This window comes from Lagenorhynchus albirostris, chromosome 2 (assembly GCF_949774975.1).
Source record: "Lagenorhynchus albirostris chromosome 2, mLagAlb1.1, whole genome shotgun sequence".
NCBI lineage: Eukaryota > Metazoa > Chordata > Mammalia > Artiodactyla > Delphinidae > Lagenorhynchus > Lagenorhynchus albirostris.
This window is the reverse complement of record NC_083096.1, coordinates 84247149-84272687: the sequence shown is the minus strand read 5'-3', so window position 1 is coordinate 84272687 and position 25539 is coordinate 84247149. Positions and strand designations below refer to the sequence as shown.

At 43.6% G+C, this 25539-nt stretch overlaps 1 protein-coding gene across 4 annotated transcripts in view; it reads left to right on the top strand.

Moving 5' to 3' along the window:
* The first annotated feature begins 6449 nt into the window (after nt 1-6449).
* MAB21L3 (mab-21 like 3) overlaps nt 6450-25539 on the top strand; it is a 54223-nt gene continuing 35133 nt past the window's right edge. For 3 of the 4 annotated variants that reach the window (XR_009538823.1, XR_009538821.1, XM_060139249.1), the window contains exons 1-6: nt 6450-6577; nt 8404-8650; nt 17057-17197; nt 19980-20271; nt 24158-24336; nt 24803-24997. Coding sequence is in view for 1 of the 4 variants with exons in the window: in XM_060139249.1 (XP_059995232.1) it covers nt 8603-8650; nt 17057-17197; nt 19980-20271; nt 24158-24336; nt 24803-24997 (855 nt within the window). In the remaining 3 variants the exon portion in view is untranslated. Of the gene's footprint in view, nt 6578-7101; nt 7214-8403; nt 8651-17056; nt 17198-19979; nt 20272-24157; nt 24337-24802; nt 24998-25539 lie in introns of those variants that run through there. The other variant, XR_009538822.1, reaches the window with a different exon arrangement.

Below are 25539 nucleotides of genomic sequence, written 5' to 3'. Positions count from 1 at the left end.
AAAAAAGAGAGAGGACAGAAATTACTAATATCAGAAATGAAAGAGGGGATATCACTACAGGTCCTATGAACATTAAAAGGATAATAAAGAAATACTATGAACAACTCTATGCCCACAGATTTGATCACCTTGATGAAATGGACCCATTCCTAGAAAGACATAATTTGACAAAACTCATAGAAGAAGAAATAGGCAATCTGAATAGCCTATATCTTTTAAAGAAATTGAATCAATAATTAATAACCTTGCAAAACAAAGCACCAGGCCCAGATGTATTCACTGGTAAATTCTACTGAACATTTAAGGAAGAAATTATACCAACTCCCTAAAATTTCTTTCAGAGGATACAAGCAAAAGGAATGCTTCCTAACTCATTCTATGAGGCCAGCACTACCCTAATACTCAAATGAGACAAAGACATTACAAGGAAAGAAAACTATATACCCATATCTCTTATGAACACAGATGCAAAAATCTTCAACAAAATATCAGTAACGATGTATAGAAAGAATTATACACCAAGACCAAGTAGGATTTATCCCAGGTATGCAAGCCTGGTTCAACATTCAAAAATTAATTAATATAATTTATCACATCTACAGCCTAAGAAAGAAAAGTCACATGATCTTATCAATAGAAGCAAAAAAAGTATCTGACAAAATTTAACACTTGTTTGAGATAAAATTTCTCAGTAAACTAAGAATAGAGGGTAACTTCTTCAACTTGGTAAAGAATATCTACAAAAAACCTACAGCTAACATCATATTTAATGGTGAGAAACTAGAAGATTTCCCACTAAGATCAAGAACAAAGCAAGGATGTCCCCTCTCACCACTCCTTATCAACATCATACTGGAAGTCCTTGCTAATGTAATAAGGCAAGAAAAGTAAATAAAAGGTATACAGATTTAAAAAGGAAAAATAAAACTTTCTTTGTTCTCAGGTGACATGATCTTCTATGTAGAAAATCTGAAAAAATCATCAGAAAATAACCCCTGCAACTAATAAGCAGTTATAGACAGGTTTCAGGATATAAGATTAATATACAAAGCCAATGGCTTTCCTATATATCAGCAATGAGCAAGTGGAATTTGAAGTTAAAAATACAATGCCATTTACATTAGCATCCCCCCAAAATGGAATACTTAGGTACAAGATCCATAAATAAATGAAGAGATATTCTATGTACATGGATAGGAAGACTTAATATTGTCAAGATGTCAGTTTTTCCCAACTTGATTAAATGCAATCCCAATAAAAATCCCAGCAAGTCATTTTGTGTATATTGAGAAATTGATTCTAAAGTTTATATGGAAAGGCAAAAGACACAGAATAGCTAACATAATATTGAAGGAGAGAACAAAGTTGGAGGACTGACAATACTTGACTACAAGACTTACTACAGAGCTACAGTAATTAAGACAGTGTAGTATTGACAAAAGAATAGACAAATAGATGGATGAACAGAATGGAGAACCCAGAAACAGACCCCTATAAATATAGTCAATTGATCTTTAACAAAAGAGCAAAGGTAATACAATGAAACATAATATTTTCAACAAATAGTGCTGGGACAATGGACATCCATATGCCAAAAGAAAAAAAGAAAAAAGAATCTAGACACATACACTCTTCACAAAAACTAACTCAAAATGGATAATAGGCCTAAATGTAAAAAACAAAACTGTAAAAATCCTAGAATATAACTTAAGAGAAAACCTGGATGACTTTGGGTATGGTGATGACTTTTTACATAAAATACCAAAGGCACCATCTGTGAAAGAACTAATGAATAAACTGGACTTCATTAAAAGTAAAAACTTCTGATCTATGAGAGACAATGGCAAGTGAATGAGAAGACAAGCCACAGACTGGGAGAAAATATTTGCCAAAGACACATCTGATGAAGGACTATTACCCAAAATATACAAAGAACTCTTAAAATTTAAGAAGCAGAAAACAAAAAATCCAGTTAGAAAATGTGCCAAAGACCTCAGCAAGACACCTCACCACTGCCATACAGATAGCAGATAAGCATATGAGAAGATGCTCCATCTTATAAGTCATCAGAGAAATGCAAATTAAAACAACGAGATACCACTACACAACTATAAGAATGGGTAAAATCTGAAACACTGACAGTACAAAATGCTGGAGAGGAGGTGGAGCAGCAGGAAATTATAATCATTGCTGGTGGAAATACAAAATGGTACAACCACTTTGGAAGACAGTTTGGTGGATTCTTACAAAACCAAATATATCCTTGTCATACGATCCAGCAATTACCCTCTTTGGTATTTACCCAAAGGAGCTGAAAACTTATATCCACATAAAAACCTGTAACTGGATGTTTGTAGCAGCTTTATGCATAATTTCCAAAACTTGGAAGCAACCAAAATGTCTTTCAGTAGGCGACGGATAAATAAACTGTGGTACATCCAGACAATGGAATATTATTTAGCACTAAAAAGAATGAGCTATCAAGCCATGAAAAGACCTGGAGGAACTTAAACTCATATTACTAAGTGAAAGAAGCCAATCTAAAAAGGCTACCTACTATATGATTCCAACTATATGACATTCTGGAAAGGGTGAAACTATGGAGACTGTAAAAAAGAATAGTTGCCAGGAGTTGGTGGGGGATGGGGGTGGAGGAGGGATGATTGGCAGAACACAGAGTATTTTTAGGTCAGTGAAAATACTTTGTACAATATTATAATGATAGATACATTTGTCCAAACCCATAAATTCATAACACCAAGAGTCAACCATAATGTAAATTAGGACTTTGGGTGATAATGGTGTGACAGTGTAGGTTCATCATCTGTGACAAATGTACCACTCTGGTGGCAGATGTTGATAATGGAGGAGGCTATGCATGTCTTGGGGGAGGGAGTATATGGGAAATCTCTACCTTCCTCCCAATTTTTCTATGAACCTAAAACTGCTCTAAAAATTTTTTTTAAAAAGATACTATTTGGGGCTTCCCTGGTGGCGCAGTGGTTGAGAGTCCACCTGCCGATGCAGGGGACACGGGTTCGTGCCCCGGTTCGGGAAGATCCCACATGCCGCGGAGCGGCTGGGCCCGTGAGCCATGGCCGCTGAGCCTGCGCGTCTGGAGCCTGTGCTCCACAACAGAAGAGGCCACAACAGTGAGAGGCCCGCATACCACAAAAAAATAAATAAATAAAATGCAAAATAATATTTAAAAAAAAAAGATACTATTTGATTACACAATACTTACATTTTCCCATAAAATAACACAAAATGTATTATCTATGAGGACCTGGTAACTTGATTGTATTTTCATTATAATTAATATCTTTGGGTTTCTTTATTTAAAAATGATCTATAGTAACACTTTTTTTTTCTGGTGAAAAGTTGTATGAATTTTAACATATATACAGATTCATGAAAACCCCACCAAAATCAGAACACAGAACAGTTAGACCATTCCAAAAACCTCTCTCATGCTATCCCTTGGTAGTCACACCCTCACCTCACCCCAAGACCCCTGGCAACCACTGATCTGTTCTCCACCACTAAAACTTGGTCTTTTTTCAAGAATTTTTGAGAATGCCAAATTAATGGAATCATACAATATGTAACTTTTTGAAAGTTCTCTGTGTTCTCTCACTCAGCACAATGTATTTAAGATTCATCCAAGTTGTGTATATCAATAATTTGTTCCTTTTTATTGTTGTATATTATATGCTATGGATGTACCACAGTTTATCATTTCACCTGTTGAGAAGCTTTGGGGTGGCATCCAACTTTTGACTGTCACAAATAACAGTGCTGTGAACATTCATGTACAGGTTTTTGTGTAAACCAGGTTTTCATTTCTCTAGGCTATATGCCTAGGAGTGGAATTGCTGGGGGTCAAATATATATTTAACTTCATAAGAAATTACCAAGCCATTTTTCATTCCCATCAGAAATGTATGAGAGTTTCAGTTGCTCCGTATACTTGTCAACACTAGGTATTGTCACCATTTTTTCATTTTAGCCATTCAATTAAGTATGTATCTTTTCGTGTTTTTAATTTGCATTTCCTGAATGTCTAATGATACTGACTATATTTTCACATGCTTATTTGCCATCCTTATATCCTCTTTGGTGAAGTGTCTGTTCAAGCCCTTTACTCATTTTTAAGTTGTGTTGTTCTCTCATTACTAATTTTGAGAGTTCTTTACATATTCTGGATACAAGTCCTTTGTTGGGTGGGTAGTTTTCAAATATATCCTCCTAGTCCATATCTTGTCTCTTCATTCTCATGACAGTATCTTTGGAAGAACAAAAGTTCTTAAATTTGATGAAGTCTAAGTTATCCATTTTTTTTTAATCATTCCTAAGAACTCTTGGCCTAAACTCAGGTCACAAGGATTTAGCTTATGTTTCTCATTTAGATCTATGATCCATTTTGAGGTAAATCTTTATGTAAGGTATGAGATTTATATCAATAATCAATAATATATATTATTATTTCTTTTCCTATGGACAACCAATTTTTCTAATACACATTAGTGAAAAGAAATATCTTCCCTCCACTGAAATGTGTTTACACTTTATCAAAGATCAAATGACTGTGTTTGTGTGAGTCTATTTCTGGACTTTCTTTTTTGTTCCCTCGATCTCTATGTCTTTATCTTCTGGCTGGGTCTCTTTTAACTAAAAACAGATAAATTTGTCATGTGTCATGAGCCATAGAGGGGGGAGGGAAAGCAGCCCCCTGTGTTCCCAAGAACTAGGAACAATTAATTCCTCCCATCACCTATTTCCTGCCACTTCCTAACTCAGGTATCACAGAAACTTAGGTGAACCAGTTAGTTTCATGGTATAACAAATTAATACAACCAAATGTCTTCTTCCTTAAAGGCTTTCTTCACGCCCAGTGTTTTCCTGGTGATGTCAACTGAAAAATATGCCAGGCTCACATGACTCTGAACAGAGGGAAGGGAGTTGCACCCTGACTTAAGGAAAAGTTTCAGATGAAAATATAACTCTGTTTACCAGGTAGAGAGATATGAACATGGAAATACCTTACTATTTAATTTGAAAATAAAGTGTCATCCAAGCCATAGCAGGAGTTTTATTACATTGACAGCTGGTCTCTGTTAAAAATAAGTTTCTGGGTTGCCTTTCAGCATTGGGCCATTTGAGTGAGGAAGATCCAGAATGACATTCCAGTGCACAGAAATATAAATGGTGGACACACAGCCAGATGGACACAGATCTAGATATTTTCCTTTCCTTTCCTCTAGCCCAATCTGGGATCACTGAGTATATACTATGTTGTAACAGGTCATCTTTGCTGTTTTATGCATCTCAAAGTATTTTATTTATTAGAATGGTCACTTTAATGTTTAAGGCAAAGAAATATTCACTATTCATTGAGCGTCAGTTATGTGCTAGGTTAGTGCTTCCCAACATTTTTGGCACCAGGGACTGGTTTTGTGGAAGACAATTTTTCCACGGACAGGGTTGGGGGCTGGGTGTGGGAGGGTGATGGTTCAGGTGGTAATGAGAGCTTTGGGGAGCAGCAGATGAAGCTTCACTCGCTCACCTGCCGCCCACCTCCTGCCATGTGACCCGGTTCCTAATAGGCCGCAGACCAGTATCGGTCCACGGCCCGGGGGTTGGGGACCCCTGTGTTAGGTACCGGGCTACACAGGTGACACAGAACAGACAGGGTCTGTTCATTGTTGGGGGCTTCCTCACAGCTTAAACAATTATCTCTATTTGGTCCTCTGAACTGTCAGATTTGAGTCACCCTGGGATTAAAAGAAATCTTTGAAAGAATAAGTCAGAATTTGTAATCTTGGTGAAGTTTAACAAATTTGTATATTTAAGATTGATCTGAATCAAGCCAACCCTTCCCCTTTTTGGTATGAAAATCCTGGCCCCTAAGGTAAATCAGTAACAAACACGTTTGCTGGTGAACCAGGTGACATGATCTTCCCAGGGCTTCTTATATTGATGGTTTAGGGTTTGAATGCCTTTGTTCAACTGACTTTAAAGAATAACTTCTTGGTCCTCACAACAGAAGTTGAGCTAAAATTGGTTTACATGTTCATACTTGCATTTGGTGTGAGTCATGAGAAACAAGGATATTTATTTCCCGAGGAAAGAGGGAAATCTGAGTCCATGTTTAATCCCTCTCAGTGACACAGCAGAGTGCCTTGGGCAATCTGTTGCTCAATAAATATTTGCTGATCCAATATCCAATTAGCCAGAGATCTCTATCTACAAAGAAATTTTGTCTTTGCCAATCTGTCAGAGTACCTGTGTTTGTGGGACTGCCCTGTATTTCAGAACCTTTGCCCATAAGGAACATCCTGGAGCAGGGAACTGGTTGTGTCTATACAACACCCCATTTCCTGGGTACAGCATCCAGGTAAAATTAGACTCTAGTAAGCCACCCTGAGCGCGTGCTCCTTCTTCTTCTCCCAGGCTCCTCAGTTGTCCCTGTTCATTGCTTTCCCCGCTCACAACTGGCAAGTGTCACCGGACCCTAGCACGAGAGAAGAATGCCACTTTCAGCATTTTGATCAGCTGCGGTACTGGAGCAATCGAGGTAAGGCCACCACAGGCACAAAAGGATGAAAGTTTGTGCATCTGATGACGGGCGACTGGGGTAACCTTAGAACAGTAGGAAAGGCCCCACCAGAGGAGAGGGACTCCTGTGTTAATGATTACAGTGAAGCAGAAGTAAGGACAACAGCAAGAACACCTGGGAAAAACAGGAGGACTTTGGTGAAGTTGAAAATGAGGTGGAAAGAGAACTCTGAATTGCAAGAAGCACAGAGGAGAGAGACTCTTGGTCTGTGAAAAACTGGTAGTTTGGAACGACTGACCAGCGGTAAGAGAAGGCAAAAGAAAATTCTGAAATATTTGGGAACACTTGCTATCAAAAGAAGGAGGTTTAAAATTACAAATGGAAGAAAATGAAAAGGCGAGGCGGTATTGAGAAGGGGCGGCTTTACCATATTCATATCAGACTGCAGGTTCCCAGAGGGGAGCTGCAGAAGCTGGACGGAACCCTGGGATTATTAGTGAGGTGGGTGGAGCACGGAGCAGCCGGAGCTCCGATGTGGATGTGGCTTTCAGATGGTGCCAAGTTCGGGGAGATATGCGAATGCTGTGGTTACAGAACACAGAGCAGCCCGGGCGCCCAACGTGGTTGCTGAGCGCCCAGAGGATGCACTCAGAGGTGGGTTTGGGAAGAACACTTGCCTTTGCAACATTGCTCCGAATTGAGCTGGGCTCCCAGAAGTGCTCTAATACCTTTAGATCATCTGATAGCAGACTCTGATGTTTACCAGTTTCAGGGAGATCAAGCCATTGTGAAATTTTTTTTCTGTAATAAAACTAGCCCCAGCCAGCCAGACTGGGAATTTGCTGCCTGAGCTGTTTTCCAGCATAGTTTTGCTGGCAAAACCAGATGTGAGTGTTTCCTCGGCTCTTGAGGAGCCTGTTTACACTGACTTTATTTTTACTGCTAGCTTTCAGGTGGGAAGAGGGAGATTTAAAGGTCAGCAGGTGAGCGGAAGGATCCTGTCCTGCCATTCCTGGGTGTGCTTCTGTGTGCCTGTGTGTGTCCATACGTGTGTGTGTGTATGTGTGTGTGTGTGTATGTGCCTGTGTGTGTCCATGCCTGTGTGTGTGTGTGTATGTGCCTGTGTGTGTCCATACCTGTGTGTGTGTGTGTATGTGCCTGTGTGTGTCCATACCTGTGTGTGTGTGTGTGTGCGCCTGTGTGTGTCCATGCCTGTGTGTGTGTGTGTGTGTGCCTGTGTGTGTCCATACCTGTGTGTGTGTGTGTATGTGCCTGTGTGTTCCATGCCTGTGTGTGTGTGTGTATGTGCCTGTGTGTGTCCATACCTGTGTGTGTGTATGTGCCTGTGTGTGTCCATACCTGTGTGTGTGTGTGTGTGTGTGTGCCTGTGTGTGTCCATGCCTGTGTGTGTGTGTGTGTGTTTCCACATGCGAATTGCTGTGTCCTGATCACTTGTTTGTAGGCATAATCATGGGTGCCAGGCTGGTTGTTTGGCAGTTTTGTTTATTGTAAAGAAGGTAAATCCATCTGTGGGGTTTTCTGGATTGGAGGGCAAGGGATATTTACTGTCAACAGGGTTAGAACAAGGAGATATAAGATACTGAGCTCAAAGGTGCATCTAGTGTCAGGATAAGAGCATAAATAGCTCGGAAGAAGCCAACTACAGGGCGTTTCCGTCTTGAATGGAACTTTTGAGTATTTGAGTGGGAAATACAACTTAGAAAATTGCCCTTCGGTCAACACCCCAGTGAACAGAGCTAAATAGAGTAAAATTTGGCTGGACTCAAATGCAGTTTCATCAACTCTCCTTCAATTCTTTTTTTTTTTTTTTAATTTCCCAAAAGATGAAAGATGGATGCTCACAATTTGGAAATGAGAGCTTGAATGACGAATTGAGAAGGCAAGTCTGTGGTCCACATACACAGTCCCAGAGAAATTCAGCACCCAGAGACTAATATCACTGAGAAATCTATGCACAAGTGCTCTCTCTGCTGAGAGACAAACCAAGACTCTGCTGTTCTGCTCGGCATAGTCCAAGAAGACATGAAATCCCTAATGGAAGGAAACTTAGAAGATTGCCTGCTGAATAAGGTAAGGACAGATACGGGTCTCTCCCATGCGCCCCTCCCACCCTCCCGCCCCACCAACCTTGATGCAGAAAGAATTTCAGCTTGTTTCCAAAGATACAGAAAATGCTCCTCAGGAACTCAAGACCATCACCCATAACAGTGTCCAGGGACTTACCATATTTCAGTCCTCTCTTTGAGGTTCTAGTGCAAGAGGTACATTGGAAATAGGATGTGGAAGGAAGAGTTAGAACTTGGGCTGGAACTCCAGCTCTGCCACTGATGCCTGGGTGGTCATGAGTAAGACACTTAACCTGTCTGAGCCTCAGTTTTCTTCTCTGTAAAATGGGAGTGATAATAGGATCTTAGTGGGGTCTTTGAAAAAGAGTAAATAAGAAAGCTCTTTGAAAACTGTAGAACTGCTAGATTAAAATATGTATTACCACTGTATTTTTAGAATGCATCAATTAAGAACTAATTTAATTTCTTCTCTATAGAGTCATAGGCTCTTTGGATGTTAGAACTTGAAGGGACATTAAATATTATCTAGTTTAAGCCTTTCCATTTATAGCCAAAGCGATTAAGACACAGAGCCACCCTTAAAACTAAAACATTTAAACAAAGAGGCCCTAGTCTAGGGTTTTCATGCCTTTACGAGTAAACAGAGCAGAGTTCATTATTATAATGATAAGTCAAGTTGATTTCTTAGGCAAAACCATTAAGAGGGTAAATAGGGAAAACTTATCATAATAAAAATTATAGCAAACAAAATGATTTCTGCTTTTGGGGGCTATAAGTGGAAGGGGCGTTAGCTGGCATTTCCCCATTGTCCTGTGTTTTCTGAAAGAAAAAAATCCAAATATTTTAGCCTGGCATTCAAATAATACTTTATCTTTCTACTCTCTGCTTCCCTGCATCTTCAATCACAGAAATTCTAAACAAAAGCTCTCTATGTGGAATCCAGCCTGAGCATGTGTTTTCTTTGGCCTGCAGAGAATTTTTAAATTTTGTCAAATTTGTTACAAACATTTCAAAATAGTGAGATTTTGCATAGAAATCCAGCTTTCCATCTTCTCTGGAAAAAAAATCAGGTTATCTGGCAACCACAGGTCCCAGTTTCTTACCTGGCAGCCATGGGATGGAGCTGAGTGTCTGTCCCACTGGAGGCTGCGGCACTGCTGGAGTCTGACATCCGCCTCCCCCCCCCCCCCCGCCCCATGTGTGTCCCCTACTCCGCCCCGTAGGTGGTTGAGTCTGACAGCCCTGTCCCACAAGAACTGTGCCCTGAGAAGTTCTCAGGCCAAAGCATCCCTCCCTCCCACCTGGGGAGGTATCCTGTCTCTTCTTCATTTTTCTGGCTCATTCTCATCCTTCAAACTCAGCTCAGAGTCCACTTGCTCATGAAAGATTAATCTGACACCCCAACACAAAACGTTTGTGTCTTCCTGTGAATTCCCATCGTAATGATCACTGATCGTATTTATTTGGCGATCAATTGTATCTTGACTCCTGATGCCTTTCCTGTTGTTATCTTGGTGGCAACTTAAATAGTGTATCATTTTATTCTTTATAAGTTTCCAGAGGGAAGAACAGTGTCTCGGATATCTTTATTCCCTTTGAATTCACATAGTATCATTGCACGTATGTGGTCAGAAGTATCTTCAGGGCTCATTGAAGGTAATGCAAGACGAGTGTTAAAGGTGCTAGCAGGTTGAGGCCCTACAGTGTCTCATTTAATCAACAATCATGTGACACGTGCATATTGCCTCCATTTTAACAGAGGGGGAAGCAGGGCTCGTGCTGATTAAACAGCGTGTCCAAAGTCACACAGTTGGTGAAGATGCTGTGGTTTCAGCCTATTCTTTTTTTACACCAAACCACATTTCATCTGCTAAACCCTCTATATCACCATAAACACACACAGTGCAAAACACAGTGCCCAAAACACAGGTCCGGATGTGACCTGCTTAGTGAGAGAGAAATTTTGTGTTTGGGTATCTTGAAGGGTGACCCTATCTCACCTGCAGATTTTGCACATAACCCCAAAAGTAAAAGGAGGAAGTTCCCCATGCAGACAGCAAATGCTTAACATCACAAGCGCTACATAGAGATTTACTTATTTATTGAATTTTATTTTCAGCTGCATTGGATCTTCATTGCTGCACTCGGGCTTTCTCTAGGTGCAGTGAGCGGGGGCTACTCTTCATTGCGGTGCGCAGGCTTCTCATTACAGTGGCTTCTCTTATTGTGGAGCACGCGCTCTAGGCACACAGGCTTCAGTAGTTGCAGCACACAGGCTCAGTAGTTGTGGCTCGCAGGCTCTAGAGCGTAGGCTCAGTGGTTGTGGTGCACGGGCTTAGTTGCTCCACGGCATGTGGGATCTTCCCGGACCAGGGCTTGAACCCGTGTCCCCTGCATTAGCGGGCGGATTCTTAACCACTGTGCCACCAGGGAAGCCCACTACATAGAGATTTAAACAAGGTGCTGGAGGGGAAGAGAGCAGTGTGACCTCTGATGGGAGAGACGTTTCACAGAAGGAGTGATGACAAAGCCTTAGCGCATGCGTAATGCATAGGGTTTTAACGAGTGGAGGAGAGGCCTTCCAGCTACTGGAACCCCATTCAAGCAGTTAGCGGTTTTCATTCCCAGTCTCCTTGTCCTTGGGGAGGCAGAGCGGTGCAGTGATTATGAACAAGGGCACCGCCTGGGTGTGGATTCCTGTTCTGTGACTTATTGACTCCGGGACCCCGGGTAAGTTATTACACTTTCTGAACTCCAGTGTCGTGCTCTGTAAAATGGGGATTATCACAGCATCCACCTTAAAGGCTTATCGGGAGTCTCAAAGGAGCGAACCCTTATAAAGTATCCTGCGCACAGCAGCGCCTCACCAGTCTTAGCTCCACGGTGCTGCTGTTGCTATGGCTTCTGCTGTTGGGAGCTGCAAATATCCTGTGGGGCCCAAGCATTTGGTTCATGGAAGAATTAGTCTAAAAAGATGGAGAGTGTGATGTCTTATCTGTATGGATCACTGAATTTAAGTCTCCGTGCCTTTAAATTATTAACCCCTGGAAGACAGAGACAGTCAGTGTCTGCGCCCCCCACCCCACCACTTTTTTAAACTGATTATTGGAGTTAATGCAATTCCAGAATTAAAAGTCTGACTTCCTGTTGTCCAGAAGGAAGGTCTCAGCCTTTTTCCCCAGTGGCACTCACCATGGATGACATTCGCATTGGCCACATGCTCCTGGGTGTGGCCAGGCCTGTGTGGCATTCCTGGTGCACTATTTAGCATACCCCCTACCTCCCTCTCAGGAAAGCATGTGGGAATACAAGTGAGTCAGACTGATGTAATTATAAGGAATAACCTTGAATTCTCAATAATTTTTATTTGAAACAGGAAATTGTTCACAAACTTGAGCTATTAATAGCAGCAAATGATGTGGGACAACAATGGGCCTGACGCTGTGACCGGGGAGGTGGACATGCGTGTGGGCACACAGACAAGCCCTGGAGGGAGGCCCACAAAAAATGGATGGCAACCTTAAAGGTGCCAACAGTCTCTAATGACTGTTTCTGCGTAAACTCTGCTTAGTTAGAGTGACTAAATCTGTATGCTAAGGAGTGTGGCATAACTTTTGCAGGGTCAGTGCAATGCAGGGGTTGGATTAGATGATCTAACCACATCTAACATCATGGGCCTGGTTAATTTACCACAATTCATTTCTGCTTTTGCTCTGCCACACCCACAAATGCTTCCCTTTAGAAACAAAGTGTTTCTCTTTATTTATTTATTTTTTAAGACAAAGTCTCTTTTACTTATTTATTTATTTATTTATTTGGGCTATGTCGGACCCTAGTTGCAGCACACGAGATCTTCATTGCAGCTCACAGGTTCTTTCGTTGTGGCACTAGGGCTTCTCTCTAGTTGTGGTGCGCAGGCTCCAGAGCACGTGGGCTCTGCAGTTTGCGGCACGCAGTCTCTCTAGTTGAGGCGCACGGGCACAGTTGTTGCCACGCGTGGGCTTAGTTGCCCCTTGGCATGTGGGATCTTAGTTCCCTGACCAGGGATCGAACATGCATCCCCTGCATTGGAAGGCAGATTCTTTACCATTGGACCACCAGGGAAGTCCCAACCTTTGTGCATTGACCTAATCAGCAGAGGACGTGAATGAAACTTAAACAGTCACTCAAGGTCAAGTTTGGACTGCATGAGGGAATTCCCTGGTGGTCCAGTGGTTAGGACTTGGCGCTTTCACTCTTAGGGCCCAGGTTCGATCTCTGGTCAGGGAAATAAGATGCCACAAGCCGCAGGGAGCGGCCAAAAAAAAAAAAAAAAAATTTGGACCAAATGGGCTTTGATCCATCTTCTTAAATTATCATATTTCCTCCTTAAGTTTGTTTCAAAGCTTTGCTGTGAAATAAATTTAGTGACAAGGCTGCTTCAAGGTTACAACGGGTATCTTAGCTTGCTTCCTGAAGTTTGAGAGGCAACAAAGGGATTCTGACATTGGGCTGGCGACCAGTAGAGCCTCCTTCTTTCACCAGGGCCACTCCCTGTAAAGCTGCCTCAGGCCCCATTTCCTGCTTTTCCACACAGTGAAATGGAATCTTCTTACCCATAGGCATGGTCAGGACAAGCGGAGGGAAACAGCCTGGGGCTTCTGGGTTGTGGTTTAGACCGTGGGAGTGACAAGAGGTACGTGGGACTGAGCCTGGGAAACCCCCAGCCCAAACCCCTTTGGGGGCAGGTGAATAGCTCTGTGATCCTGTTTGCTAAGAACCAATGGCAGGAAGTGTATCCAGAGACATAGGCAGGAAGGGGCTGCCCATCACCTAACAGGAAAGCGGCTCCCCCTTGACTCCAGGGGCTTGGGTCCTGGGGCAGGCCTGTCCAAGGCAGGGCTCTCCCTCCGCAGCCCTGGTTAAGCCCTGCATCACTGTCCGACCCCTGCTGTGTCACCCTTACGTGTCTGTGGCATGCCAGAGCAGTCAGTGTTGTGGCATGTCAGAACAACTTTGGACTTGTTATTTCATGAACTCCAAACTGAGGGCATGGTCAGGTTCAGAAAGAGGATAAAGGTAGGTATTATTTCTGGAACTCCTAATTGAGGGTGTAGCACAGTGTGACAGAAAGAAGAGTTGGGGAACCTGGGCATTAGGTCTAGTCATACTGCTAAGTACCAGTGTGATATTAGGAGGGCCACCGTGTCACTCTGGCCTTCTGTAAAAGGATACCAGACAAGATGATTTCTGAGGCTCTTCCAATTCTAAGATCCTGGGTTTAAATTGCAGCCAAAGTGACAGATAAAGAAAATTAAAACCAGAATTTGTGGCTCTAGGCCCAGAAAAGTATTTCCTTATTCTGACTTTTATCTTCACACGTCAGAACAGGTCATAAAGAGGAATAATGAATGAGAAATTATAGGTGTCTTCTAAGGGGTGTCTGAACTTGTCCTGCCAGTAAGAAGATTCTCCCATCAAATGGCAGCATAATTTGTAGATGAGGTTCACAATGGAGAACTGTTCCCACTAGGTGCGCGCGCGTGCGCGCGCGCGCACACACACACACACTTTCAAGCTTTTATCAGTTAAAAATCATTTGATAGTATCAATACGGTAATGAATCTTTCATTAGTTTATTAACATAGGAAACAAAATGTATCTGCATATATAGAGTCACCACTGTGTTACTAACAGTCAAGTTCTATGGACTCACATCAGTGGACTTGGAAGATTTGGGAAATTAGCCTTAGTCCTCAACACATTCTGAGAACTTCACTATTCAAGATTACTATTTCCCAACCATTCTGACTGCAGCGTTCTATCTAGTTAGCCCTTGTCTTACTTTTTCCCAGTATTCCTGATCAGATGTCTGGCCCCTGAACTTGTCCAATGTCCCCTAATCTACCAAACTGGCTTCAACCATTCTCGGCCTAGGCTCGAAAACATGGCCCTCCACTGATCTCTTCCCTTGCTCTCCTCCAGATCTTGCCAGCAAACTCTAGTCTCAGCACTTCCACTGTTACCCCTGGAGGGCCGGGAGGTACTGGACAACCTCTTATAAATGAGCCCACTGGTATCCCACAGCCTCATGCACCCAGAGCTGAGTCTTGGTTCTGCCTGGCAACCTTTACCCATGTGCCCAAATGGTCCCTCATCCCTTAGAGAAGCTATTGCCAATGTCTGTCACCCTGAAGTCCCCTGCCTCCCTCTTCTCACCTCACTCTCAACGCACTGCCTTGTCTCCTGCTGACGTCAGGCAGGAAATCTCTATGCTTTTACCTGCATTTGTACCCATCTTCTTTTCCTTCTGACGCACGGAGACGAGCTCCTCACCAGGTTTCTGGACTTCCATAATGCTTCCTGGCTGGGAAACCCTTGCTCAGGGGTTTTGCTCTCTGCCTTGTTCCTTCTTCACTGGCTCTTTTCTCTCAGCATCTAAACATGTTCGAACCTGTGTGTCCTTTTGAAAAAAGCCGTTGCTGTCCTTGTTTTTGTTTTTTCCTTCCCCCAGCCAGGCTTGCGGGAGGAGTCGCTTACCTCTGACTTCACTTGCTGGTTTCCCATTCTCTCTAAACCCACTGCCGTCTGGCTTGACGCCCACGGTTTCCCCAAACACATCAGTCCTGTTCTAGTTACCAAACTCTACGGGCATTTGGGGGGCCTTATCTCACTCAGCCAGTTACTGTTGACTTTGTTCTTGAAATTCTTCTTCCTTTATTTTCAAGACCTCTCACCGTTTGTTCTCCCACCTCACCATTCTCCTCCAAGGCAACGTCTGCTCCAACAAAGTAGAAACAATTGCAGTTCTCCCCTTGTGCTCCTTGTGTTAAGTATCTACCATTTTCTCTTTCTAGAACAACCTTCTCTTTCTGGCTAACTCCTGCTAACCTTTCAAGATACAACTCTGATATACCATGCCTTCAGGAAGGCCTCCAGGCTAGATGCAGTTTCCCTTTTTTGTGTACCCCTAGCATCCTTTGCAAACCTATACTTAGCACTAATGGCTGTAATTTTAATTTCCAGTTTATTGGTCTTGCTTTGTCATCTTATCTGTCAACCTCTTGACAACACTGTAGGCACAGAACCTGGCATGAAGTGGATGTTCAACAAAAATTGGTCAAATGGAATTGAATCCCAGCACATCAGAGAAGTCCTACACTGGAGAGACCCTTAATTATGCTTCTACGAGCACTTGCCTTTATTTTGGACATGGCAAATGACCTGCCCCTCTCTGTGACTACCTTCTCTCTTCCACTTACATACTCCAAAAGATGCAGAATCTCGATAGTTTACAGATGCTCAAAAAAGCTACCCTTTGTCCCTTCTCCCATGATGAATGCTCTGAGATGAACACACGGAGAGGGGTGGGTGGCTGCTGGTGGCAAGAAGATGATATTAAAAGCTAGTATAGACCTGATCATCGTACTTAAGGTCATATAAGACACACGCTCTGAAGCATCTCTGAGGGAGACCCTTATCAAACACCAGCCTGCAGGTGCCTCCGGAGCAACGTAACAAAGAGCCCGTTCCAGTTCTTGGAGACTTGCCGTGCAGAGTCAGAAGAGACATCAGTGCACGCCTTTTCTTAAGGGTCTAGGAGCCAAAGGACAGGGTGAGCGCAGGGGAGAAGGGAACCGTCATGTATTGATGACATACAGAAGACGATCCGCCGCATGTTCACGTGCCTTAGACTATTTTATATTCACCAACCCGGACAGTGGGCATTCTTATCCCATGTTAGACTCTCACCATGGTTCACAACACCCTGTGGGATGGCCTGGCCCCCACCATCCTTTCCAAGTTCATCTCCTATCACCCTCCTTCTTCTTTTCCTATAACCACAGCAAAGGCCTCCTTGCTGGCCCTTGAGCCTTGCCAAGCTTGCTCCTGCTTTAGGGGCCTTGGAATTTGCTTTCCCAAGCTGTCATCAGGGCTCGCTCAAATGTCACCTCCTTCGAGAGGCCTTCCCTGGCCACCAGTCTAAAATAGCAGCCCCTTTATTCTCTAGTCCCTTATCCTATTGTATTGTTCTTCTTGGGACTTATACCTGATCTTACATTATACATATGTGTGTACACATATATGTATAAATGTTTGTGTGTAGGTATGTATGTATACACACACACATACGCATGTGTCCTGTATTTTCAACTAGAAAGCAAATATCTCTATCTTGTTCGCTGCTGTCCTGTTCACGGTCATGCCGAGGACCTAGAAAGCACCTACCGCAAGGCAGGTACTACATAAATATTGAGCAACGCTTCTATTTCAGAAGAGAACACTGAGGCACCAACGAGTGTCATCAGACCTAAGTTCATCTCTCCCGGAGCTCTTGGAAGGGCAGGATTTTCTGAGCTGTGCCCTGTCTCGTCACTTCCTTGGGGCTTGATCCGGGAATAACGGCCTTTGCTGATCCTTTCACACCCAGGTGGACTTGAGGCGCCAGTGGATTTCCCAGACGGTGGAAGAGGTGCAGAAAATTGTCCATCGTCTGACCACAGAAATCAGCTACCAAGACATTCGATTTCAAGCCGTCCTTTACTCTGACACGTACAATGAGAACATTAAGGTACGTGGGTCACTTGGCTCTAAGTGCCCACCCAGCGAGCCAGGAAACGGGGGCGTGGTCTCAGCATGTGTCAGGAACTCGCACCACTAAGATTACTAACAAAATCTCTTAGTATTTACCACTTACACCCATTGCATAGATGTTACATTCCTACTTTACAGATGATAAAAATGGAGGCTTAAAAAAGTCAAATGACTTGATCAAGTCATATTAGGCACTAAAACCAGAACTCCACCTGTGCTTCTGATTCCAAAGCATGTTCCACTGTACCAATTAAAGTTCAGTTAAGCACACATTCATTTATTAAGCACCCATTTAATAGATTGGGGACTGGGTACAGGGAACTCAAGGCATTGGTGAGAAAAGAGTTGAAAGTGATAGTGGATGGGCTACAGGTGGGGCAAGGAAGAAACTGGAAGAGGTGGCCCTTAGGAACTGCAGGAGCAGCCTGGCAACTCTGTTTCTGCTGAGGAATCCCACAGAGCTCTAAACCCCCAGGGCCCGTGTGTGACAACCAGCATTCATGCAACATTGTAGTGTGGGCAAAGCCAGTCTCACAGAAATGATCTCACCCAAACCTGCACACAACCTAGTGGAACAGACATTATGGTTTGCTCCCTTTTAGAGATGAGAGAAATGAGGCTCTGAATCATTCTGAATCTCTGTGTTCCTTTATCTTGATTTTTCTTGTGACACACAAGAACCTCTTTCATATAAGTATTAAACTTATGTGTATGCATGCCCCAGCTCTCACACGAGACCGTAAGTTCCTTGCTCATAAGGATCATGTTTCTTGATTGCTCCCTTCCTAGCACCCAGCATAGTGTGTGGCCCATGATAGACACTCAACTTCTGTTGAATGAATGAGGAATCAAAAGAATTGGTACCTGAACGAAAGACCATTGCTAGTCCAGTACATTTCAAGTTTGGTGGGTACAAGGACCACCCACAAGATGCTGGGACTTGTGGATTTGGGGACAGAATCAGACTTTAAGAAATTTACTCCAGGATGAAAATTATAAAATTAGATTGGATCCTGGAATGTCAGAACATCATCTGCCCACCTCTACTACCTTGCCAACCTAAACAGGACAAATATAGGCAAGTGACTAGGAATAGAAACATAACACCACTTTTCCTAGAGCTATATCTGGAGAAATTTCCTTCTGTGGTCGCACTTAGAATTCATAGCTTAAAGTATATCTTGCATTTATATACACTGTATCCTGCATATTATATAAGTTTTGAAAATAGTTACAGTGGGGCATATAAAAATGCTTTTATTTTATCTTGGCCCAAATTCAATAAGCATTTATTAACCACCATTTTTGTGACTAATAACATGATAGTTGTGTTCTTGGATTCATATGAAAGTGGGTTCAAAAAATGTATAGATTTGGGGGTTTTTGTTTTTGTTTGTTTGTTTTGGCCATGCCACACAGCATGCAGGATCTTAGTTTCCCTAACAAGGATGGAACCCGTGCCCCCTGCAGTGGAAGCGCAGAGTCTTAACCACTGGACCGCCAGGGAAGTCCCCCAAACTATATAGATTTTAAATGCCATAGTTTAGATCCCCCCTCCCTTGTTTTAATCCCACCACATTTCAATGGACACCAGAAATCATGTGCACCCATCATCTAAACATCCATACTACTGTTCCATGAAAATGAGGCAGAATGAGTTATTGCTGATTTCGGTGTTCACCCCTGAATTCGCCACTGACTGGTCCCTGGGCAAAGGTTATTCAAATTCCACTGTCAGAACTTACCGTGGAAAGGAGGTGGCTCTTCCAGTGTATAGCTGAGTGATGGGGAAACATGCAGGGTGGAGTGGGCTGCTGTGTGATGTGATTAAAGGTCATTTCCCTTTGGTGGTACTGCACTGTGGACTAATTTGTTCTATCTCTTGGACTATTGGCCTGACCACTGCTTTCCCGGTTCCTGTAGAAACAGAGTAAGTAGATTCTTAGTGTTTACTTCTTCCCATTAAACTTAGAATCATCTCAATAGCTCACCTTGTCTCAACAAACAGGATTTCATGTCACCTGTGATTCTGTAAGGATTAGTCATTAACACTGTCTGTGGGTCATCAGTACAAGCAAAAAGAAAGGGAGGCATTTTGCAGAATTCTTTCACGTCCTCTCCCATCTCTTCCCACCCTTAATTCATACCGGATCTTTCACCCATCCCGGGTCATTGATTCTTGACTAAGAACCAGCTCAGGAGAGACAATTAACCATTGAACAAGCAATCGGAAGACCTAAAGTCAAGTTCTGGCTCTACCACTGACTGGCTGTGTGTCCCTGGGGAGTCTTGGAGCCCCTCTGAGCCTCAGATTCCTCATCTGGGAAATGTTAGCAAAGCCTACCTCATGTGTAGCTGTGAACATGAGATAGGCTAATGCACAAGAATCGCAGTGCTTGGTAGGTGCAGAAAGCAGTGACTGCTAGTTCCCCTCCCTGCTTTTTGTCCCCCTCCCCTCAAGCTTTAGGTGCCTCTAGAGTTCCGGGTCCACTTCACTCTTTTTCCTTGCAGATCCATGAAACCCAGGCCTCACTGAGTTAATTTCTTTGCCCGAAGCGTTACAATGGGCTAGTGGCACAACAGAGACGGAATCCTCTGCCAGCAGGCGGGCAGGTGGGCGCAGTTCTGTCCTCCTTGTCACATTGCTAAGGGTTGAGTGGTTAACTGAGCGGCCTGGGTCAGCAGGGCGGCTCCCTGAGGGCTTGTCGCCTCCCGAGTCTATGAACTCACACTCCTTCTCCCTCCTTTCCTAACCCCAGGTTTTGGCCCCCACCCAGCTCCTCATCACAGTCCCCATGAGAGGCCTGGCCGGGTACAGGGAGGCCCGGCAGCAGCGCTGGCGCTACTACACCCTGCAGGGCGCCCGGCTGCCCTGCCCCCTGCGGGACCCAGAGGGCCTGCAGCAGTGGCTGGAGGTGGAGCAGTTTCTGAAGAGCCTGTGGCAGTGGCACGAGGCAGATGTGAACATTGACGGAGACATTGTGCCCGCCAAGGTCCTCCAGGTGTTCCGGAAACTGGTCGAAAACGCGATTGAAACCTGTCACCTGTCAGGTGAGCCGATCAGGAAATGTACAAGGAAAATGTCTGGCATTTCCATTTTGCTCTAAAAAAACCCCTCTGCTTGGGTGTTTCCTGAAGCTCACGCCCCTAGATTGAGGATACAATCATGTGTTTTTTACATCTGTCTAATCCCCATAATATGAATTAGCTCTTTTTTATGCTGTGACACACAGAATGGAATTCATACTCACAACACACTTCCGTGGCCTCAAGAGATTACTGCCCTGGCGTAGATAAGACAGTCTTTGGGTTAGGCACCGTTTCCAAGATGTTAGCTTCAAAACCTGGGTACTTTCGCAAATTACTCATCAACCTCAGATCTTTGTTATTAGCACATTTCCACTACAACCGCCTCCAACTGACTGCAGTATTCCAGTGTGCTGGGACAGCACATCTGGGAACCACTGACATACCAAAATACAAAAAGCCAGAAGCCATAAGGAACTGATTATGTTTGACAACCCCAAAATCTTTTTTTTTCTTTTCTTTTTTATTGAAGTATAGTGGATTTACAATGTTGTGTTAGTTTCCAGTGTATTGAGTATAGTTCCCTGTGCTATACAGTAGGTCCTTGTTGGTTATCTATTTTATAAGTAGTGTATATATGTTAATCCCAAACTCCTAATCTATCGCTCCCCACACCCCTTTCACCCTTGGTAACCATAAGTTTGTTTTCTATGTCTATGGGTCTATTTCTGTTTCGTAAATAAGTTCATTTATATCTTTTTTTTTCCTTTTTTTAGATTCCACATATAAGTGATATATGTCTTTGGCTTACTTCACTTAGTATGATAATCTCTAGGTCCATCCATGTTGCTGCAAATTATTCATTCTGTTTTATGACTGAGCAATATTTCATTATATATATATATATATATATATATATATATATATATACACACACAACACCTCTTCTTTATCTAGTCATCTGTTGATGGACATTTAGGTTGCCTCCATGCCTTGGCTATTGTAAATAGTGCTGCAATGAACATTGGGGTGCATGAATCTTTTCGAATTATAATTTTCTCACAACCCCAAAATCCTAAGCTACTGTACAGTGTAGCATATGTGCACACCTGCCCACACACATGTTTCTGTTCACACAGAGTAAAAAGGTGAATTTCAAACTGGGAAAATGGCTAATTTCCTTAATTATAAAAGAGTATTTATAAACCAATAAGAAAAGCTATGAGCAGACCAATAGAAATACTGACCGAAAAGCACGGCTCACAGAAAAAGAATGTAAATGGCTAGTAAAAATAAAAAATGCTCCATCTAACATACATTCCAAGAAATATACATTAAAACACCTCGTAGGCTGACATATAATCATGCTCAGTGCAGGAGTGAGTATGGTTAAATAGGCATTTTCATGCATTGTTCTTGGAAGTGTACATTGGTACCTTCTTTTTCAAAGGGCAGCTAGTCCATTTTTATTTTTGTTACGTGCTTACTTGGCAATTCAACAATTCCAGTTCTAAAGATACATTCCTGCAGATACACAAAGAAATATGCATGAGGATATCTACTGAATTGGCTTTGTAATAGTAAGTCATTAGAAATCATCTGATGGCTAACAAAGGAAAACTGACTTCATCAGTTATGCTCCCTCTGCCTAGTGGACTATTACGCGGCCTTTAAAAAGCACGAGGTGTGTCGATAATGGATTGGAACCCCACACCCCCTGTCTATGCAACACCATTCACACTCCATGTGCATATCGGGGTGTGTTTCTCCGAGAAGACTTGTATTTGATTTTTCCTGGTACTCTCAGAAGTACCATCTTACCTAGATGATTTGGGAAAGTAAACATCCAGGCCCTAAACACAGGATGGTGACTAACGCCTTTGAAATTCTAGGGAGGAGCGAAGCGCTTGGTTTTTGTTGTTGTTTGTATTAAATCAACTATCCAGAGCCCACGAGAAAATCTGTCTATTTCTCTTAGTTCATAATTTCCCTCAAGGTACAGCTTTTCCTGATTCCAGGCTTGTGAGGCTTACCACCTAGCATAAGCCCCAGCCTCAGCCCGTTAGACCTCCTCTCCTCCTCTCTGTGCAGTTTCTATACACAGAAGCTGTAAGTACCGAGGCTTAACGCCATGAGGGTATTTTGGCAATTCTCCCACTTAGTACTTTCCTGGGTAGGTGTTCTTGCTTCATTGCTAGTTTCAAATGATTCTCCTACTTTCTGGCAGTCTCATTACATACAAATAATGTTTTTAAACTTTTATATGTCTTATTGGCAGTGGGTTTGGGGATCTCCAATCCAACATGTGACTTTAACAGAAATCCCTCCTTTTCATTTCCCTTTTAAAATACTTTGTTGACTTTTGCATTTGCATATATTTCTCATTGGTGGAGTAAATTGAAGTAAAAGATAAATTAGAATTAAAAAAAGAATGGGGTGTGTGTGGTGTATATATGCACACACAGAGTTATGAAAAATGCCTGTGCAACATAATTAAGTGAAAAACCAAATTGCTGAATAATATGCAACTCCACTTGTAAAGAAAGAAGAGGATCTGAATGTACTTTTGCTTGTCTAGACAGAATAGTTCTGAAAGATTCTGTAATGGAAATAGCTCGCGTTGAATGGACTGTTACCATGTAGAGGGTGCGTTCATGGATTATTTCATTTAATACTCATAGCAACCCTGTTAGAGTGAGGATCATTTTTCTAACTGTTGTACAGACAAGAAAACTGAGATTCAGAGAGATTAAGTAACAGGCCAAAGGTCACACACCGAGTTGGCAGAGTAGGCGAAGCAGGGTGTGGGCCAGGCAGGCTGGGGCCAACATGTGCTCACCTCCTCACTCTGCGACACTGTTAATGGTGAAAGTGCATATAAGAGGTTCAAACTGGGCCAGGTTGATGAGGTACTTTCAGTAAATAATGCTGCAGTGCCAGACGTTGTCATGTTCCTGTCTGTGCAGCTCTGATGAGATGCAGACAATAAGCTCTTTATCACACCCCAGCCAAGGAGAGGAGTGTTTTCCTTTTGAACAGCCTAACACAATTAATAAATGAGTTTCTGTTTCCTTCTCTGAGCAAGGAAAAGCAAAATAACAGATCCTGATTCAAGACGGCTCATCCCTATGTACGACGAAGGCAAGCCAACAAACAAAACATTACTGTGTATCTGTTGAAAGAAAGGGGAACAAACTGGAAATGAATTCTAATGTATGAGCTGGAAAACCTTCCCTGATCCATTCCTTTTCTCTCCCTCTCTTTGCCTGGTTGGAAAAGACAGGAAGGGCTTCTTTCTGCTTACTTGACTATTCAAGCCAGCGGCTATGCCACACTTTGAAGTATTTTATGATTTCAAGGCTTATGATGATAAATCCATCTGAGGCTAGGCTGGTCAATGGGTGGTGGGAACAAATACCGTCTCTGAGACTGTGACTTAGTTAAGAGACAGGTTAAGCTGAACCCCACCAAAGGCAAATGAGTAAGTAAGGGGTCTGAGGCTATCCTAAATGGGGTCGACATCTGGGTGGAATGGGGGCGGTTATAGAAAAATGCTTGGATTTCATCTTACAGTAGCAAAAGCTACACCTTTTCCTTGTATTCTCTGTCTCTTTCAGTTGAGCTTTCTGGAAAGAGTCTATTAATGTTTTAGAAAAGATAGGGATGGAGGATGAAAGAAAAAAGTAAACCCCACCAACAATGAGATTTTTCTAGCAATGTTTCTATCAATATTTACTTAGCTAATTGTCTAGTGTTGACATAAACACGCTGCCCTGGTGTGCTACTGAAACTCTGAAAGTTGCCCCACCAGTTACAAGGAGCTGGTAGGAGCCACAGCTCACAAATTCCTTCTTTGAACCCTAGTATTGAGCCAAGCTTTGTCTTCCCATTGTCTGTCATTTACCACCAGGTAAGGTCAGCATGCTAATGGACCGCCCTGCAGTTCGAGTTGCCGTGGAAACCTCCACAGGTCTGGTGGAACTAGAGCTGACCCCCTCAGTGGAGATCCCCACCGCCTGGTCCAAGAAAGCCCGGTGGCCTTCGTGTCTGAAGCGCTGGCCTTCTGCAGAGAGAGTGCAGTGCATCAAGGTATTAGCCTGCAGGGTCCCGGCTCACCAGAGATGCTCTCACCTTAACCAACCACAGCATCACTAACCACCAACCAGCTTCGGAAGGAAAATTGAAATTTCACTAGATCCCCAGAACCTGCAGCGGCACCTGGGAATCTGTGGTAAATGCAGATTCCAGGGCCCTGCTCTGGCCCTAGGGAATGAGACTCGGTGGGCAGGGCCCAGCAATCTGTGTTCTCACAGGCCCTCCAGGTGATTCTGGGGCAGGCTCAAGTTGGAGAACCACTGCCCAGGAGAAAGTGGACGCAGCCTCCCCAGTTAATTGCCTGCGTGCAAGGGGCTCCCCTGAGGCTCCCTCCGTGTCCCCACGTGGGATGTGCTGCTCGCCCAGTGGCAGGTCCCCCCTCCTAGTGGACTGCTTTGGAGATGGCTTTCTCCTCCACCAGCATCATGCTTCTCGTTTCCCTGTTTTTCTCTTCCCGCAGTCATTTGGGTTTAGCTTGTTGGCCTGTTCAAACTATCACTGGCAGCTGAGCTTCTTGCGGGCTGAACGGGTGCTGCTGGAGCAGCTGGATGAGGACGGGGGCTGCCGCAGGAAGTGTCTTCAGGCCATGAGGCAGATGAAGGAGGACGTCTGGTGTCCAGGGAAAAGACCTGTGATCACATCCTACCACCTTCAGGTGAGTGTGCCACCCCGGCCTAGAGGGCCAGGGCGGCTGGGGCTGGGTAGGTCCCTCTGCGGCCTCTGCAGGGTCACCAGAGCCACTCACAACGGGGGTGTGTGTGATGAGTAGGAGGGGGCCTAGTGTCCATCTTTGCCATCTCACAAATTCGTACTCCTTATGGAGATATACAGCCCCAGACGCGTGCATGTCCACAGCATCCCTGCCCAGGGTCCCTGTCCTCCACCTCCTTTCTTCCCTCTCCCAGTTTCCCTCTTCCCTTTCTTCCTTTCTGCCTTGCCTTCTCTCCCTTTCCCTCTCCCCTCCTTTTATTTCACTCAACAAACCAACACGAGCACCCACTGTGAGCCAGAAACCCGGCTGAGGTTCAGGAATGAATGACAGCATGCAGTCTCTGCCCCTGAGAAATCTACAGCCTGGTGAAATCTTGGGAGTTCCTCACACCTGAGATGGATTTGCATTTTCCGTCACGTTATGACTCATTCAGTCCCCATTCTAGCCCAAGTGCAGCCATTCATGCGCACACACATACACACTCA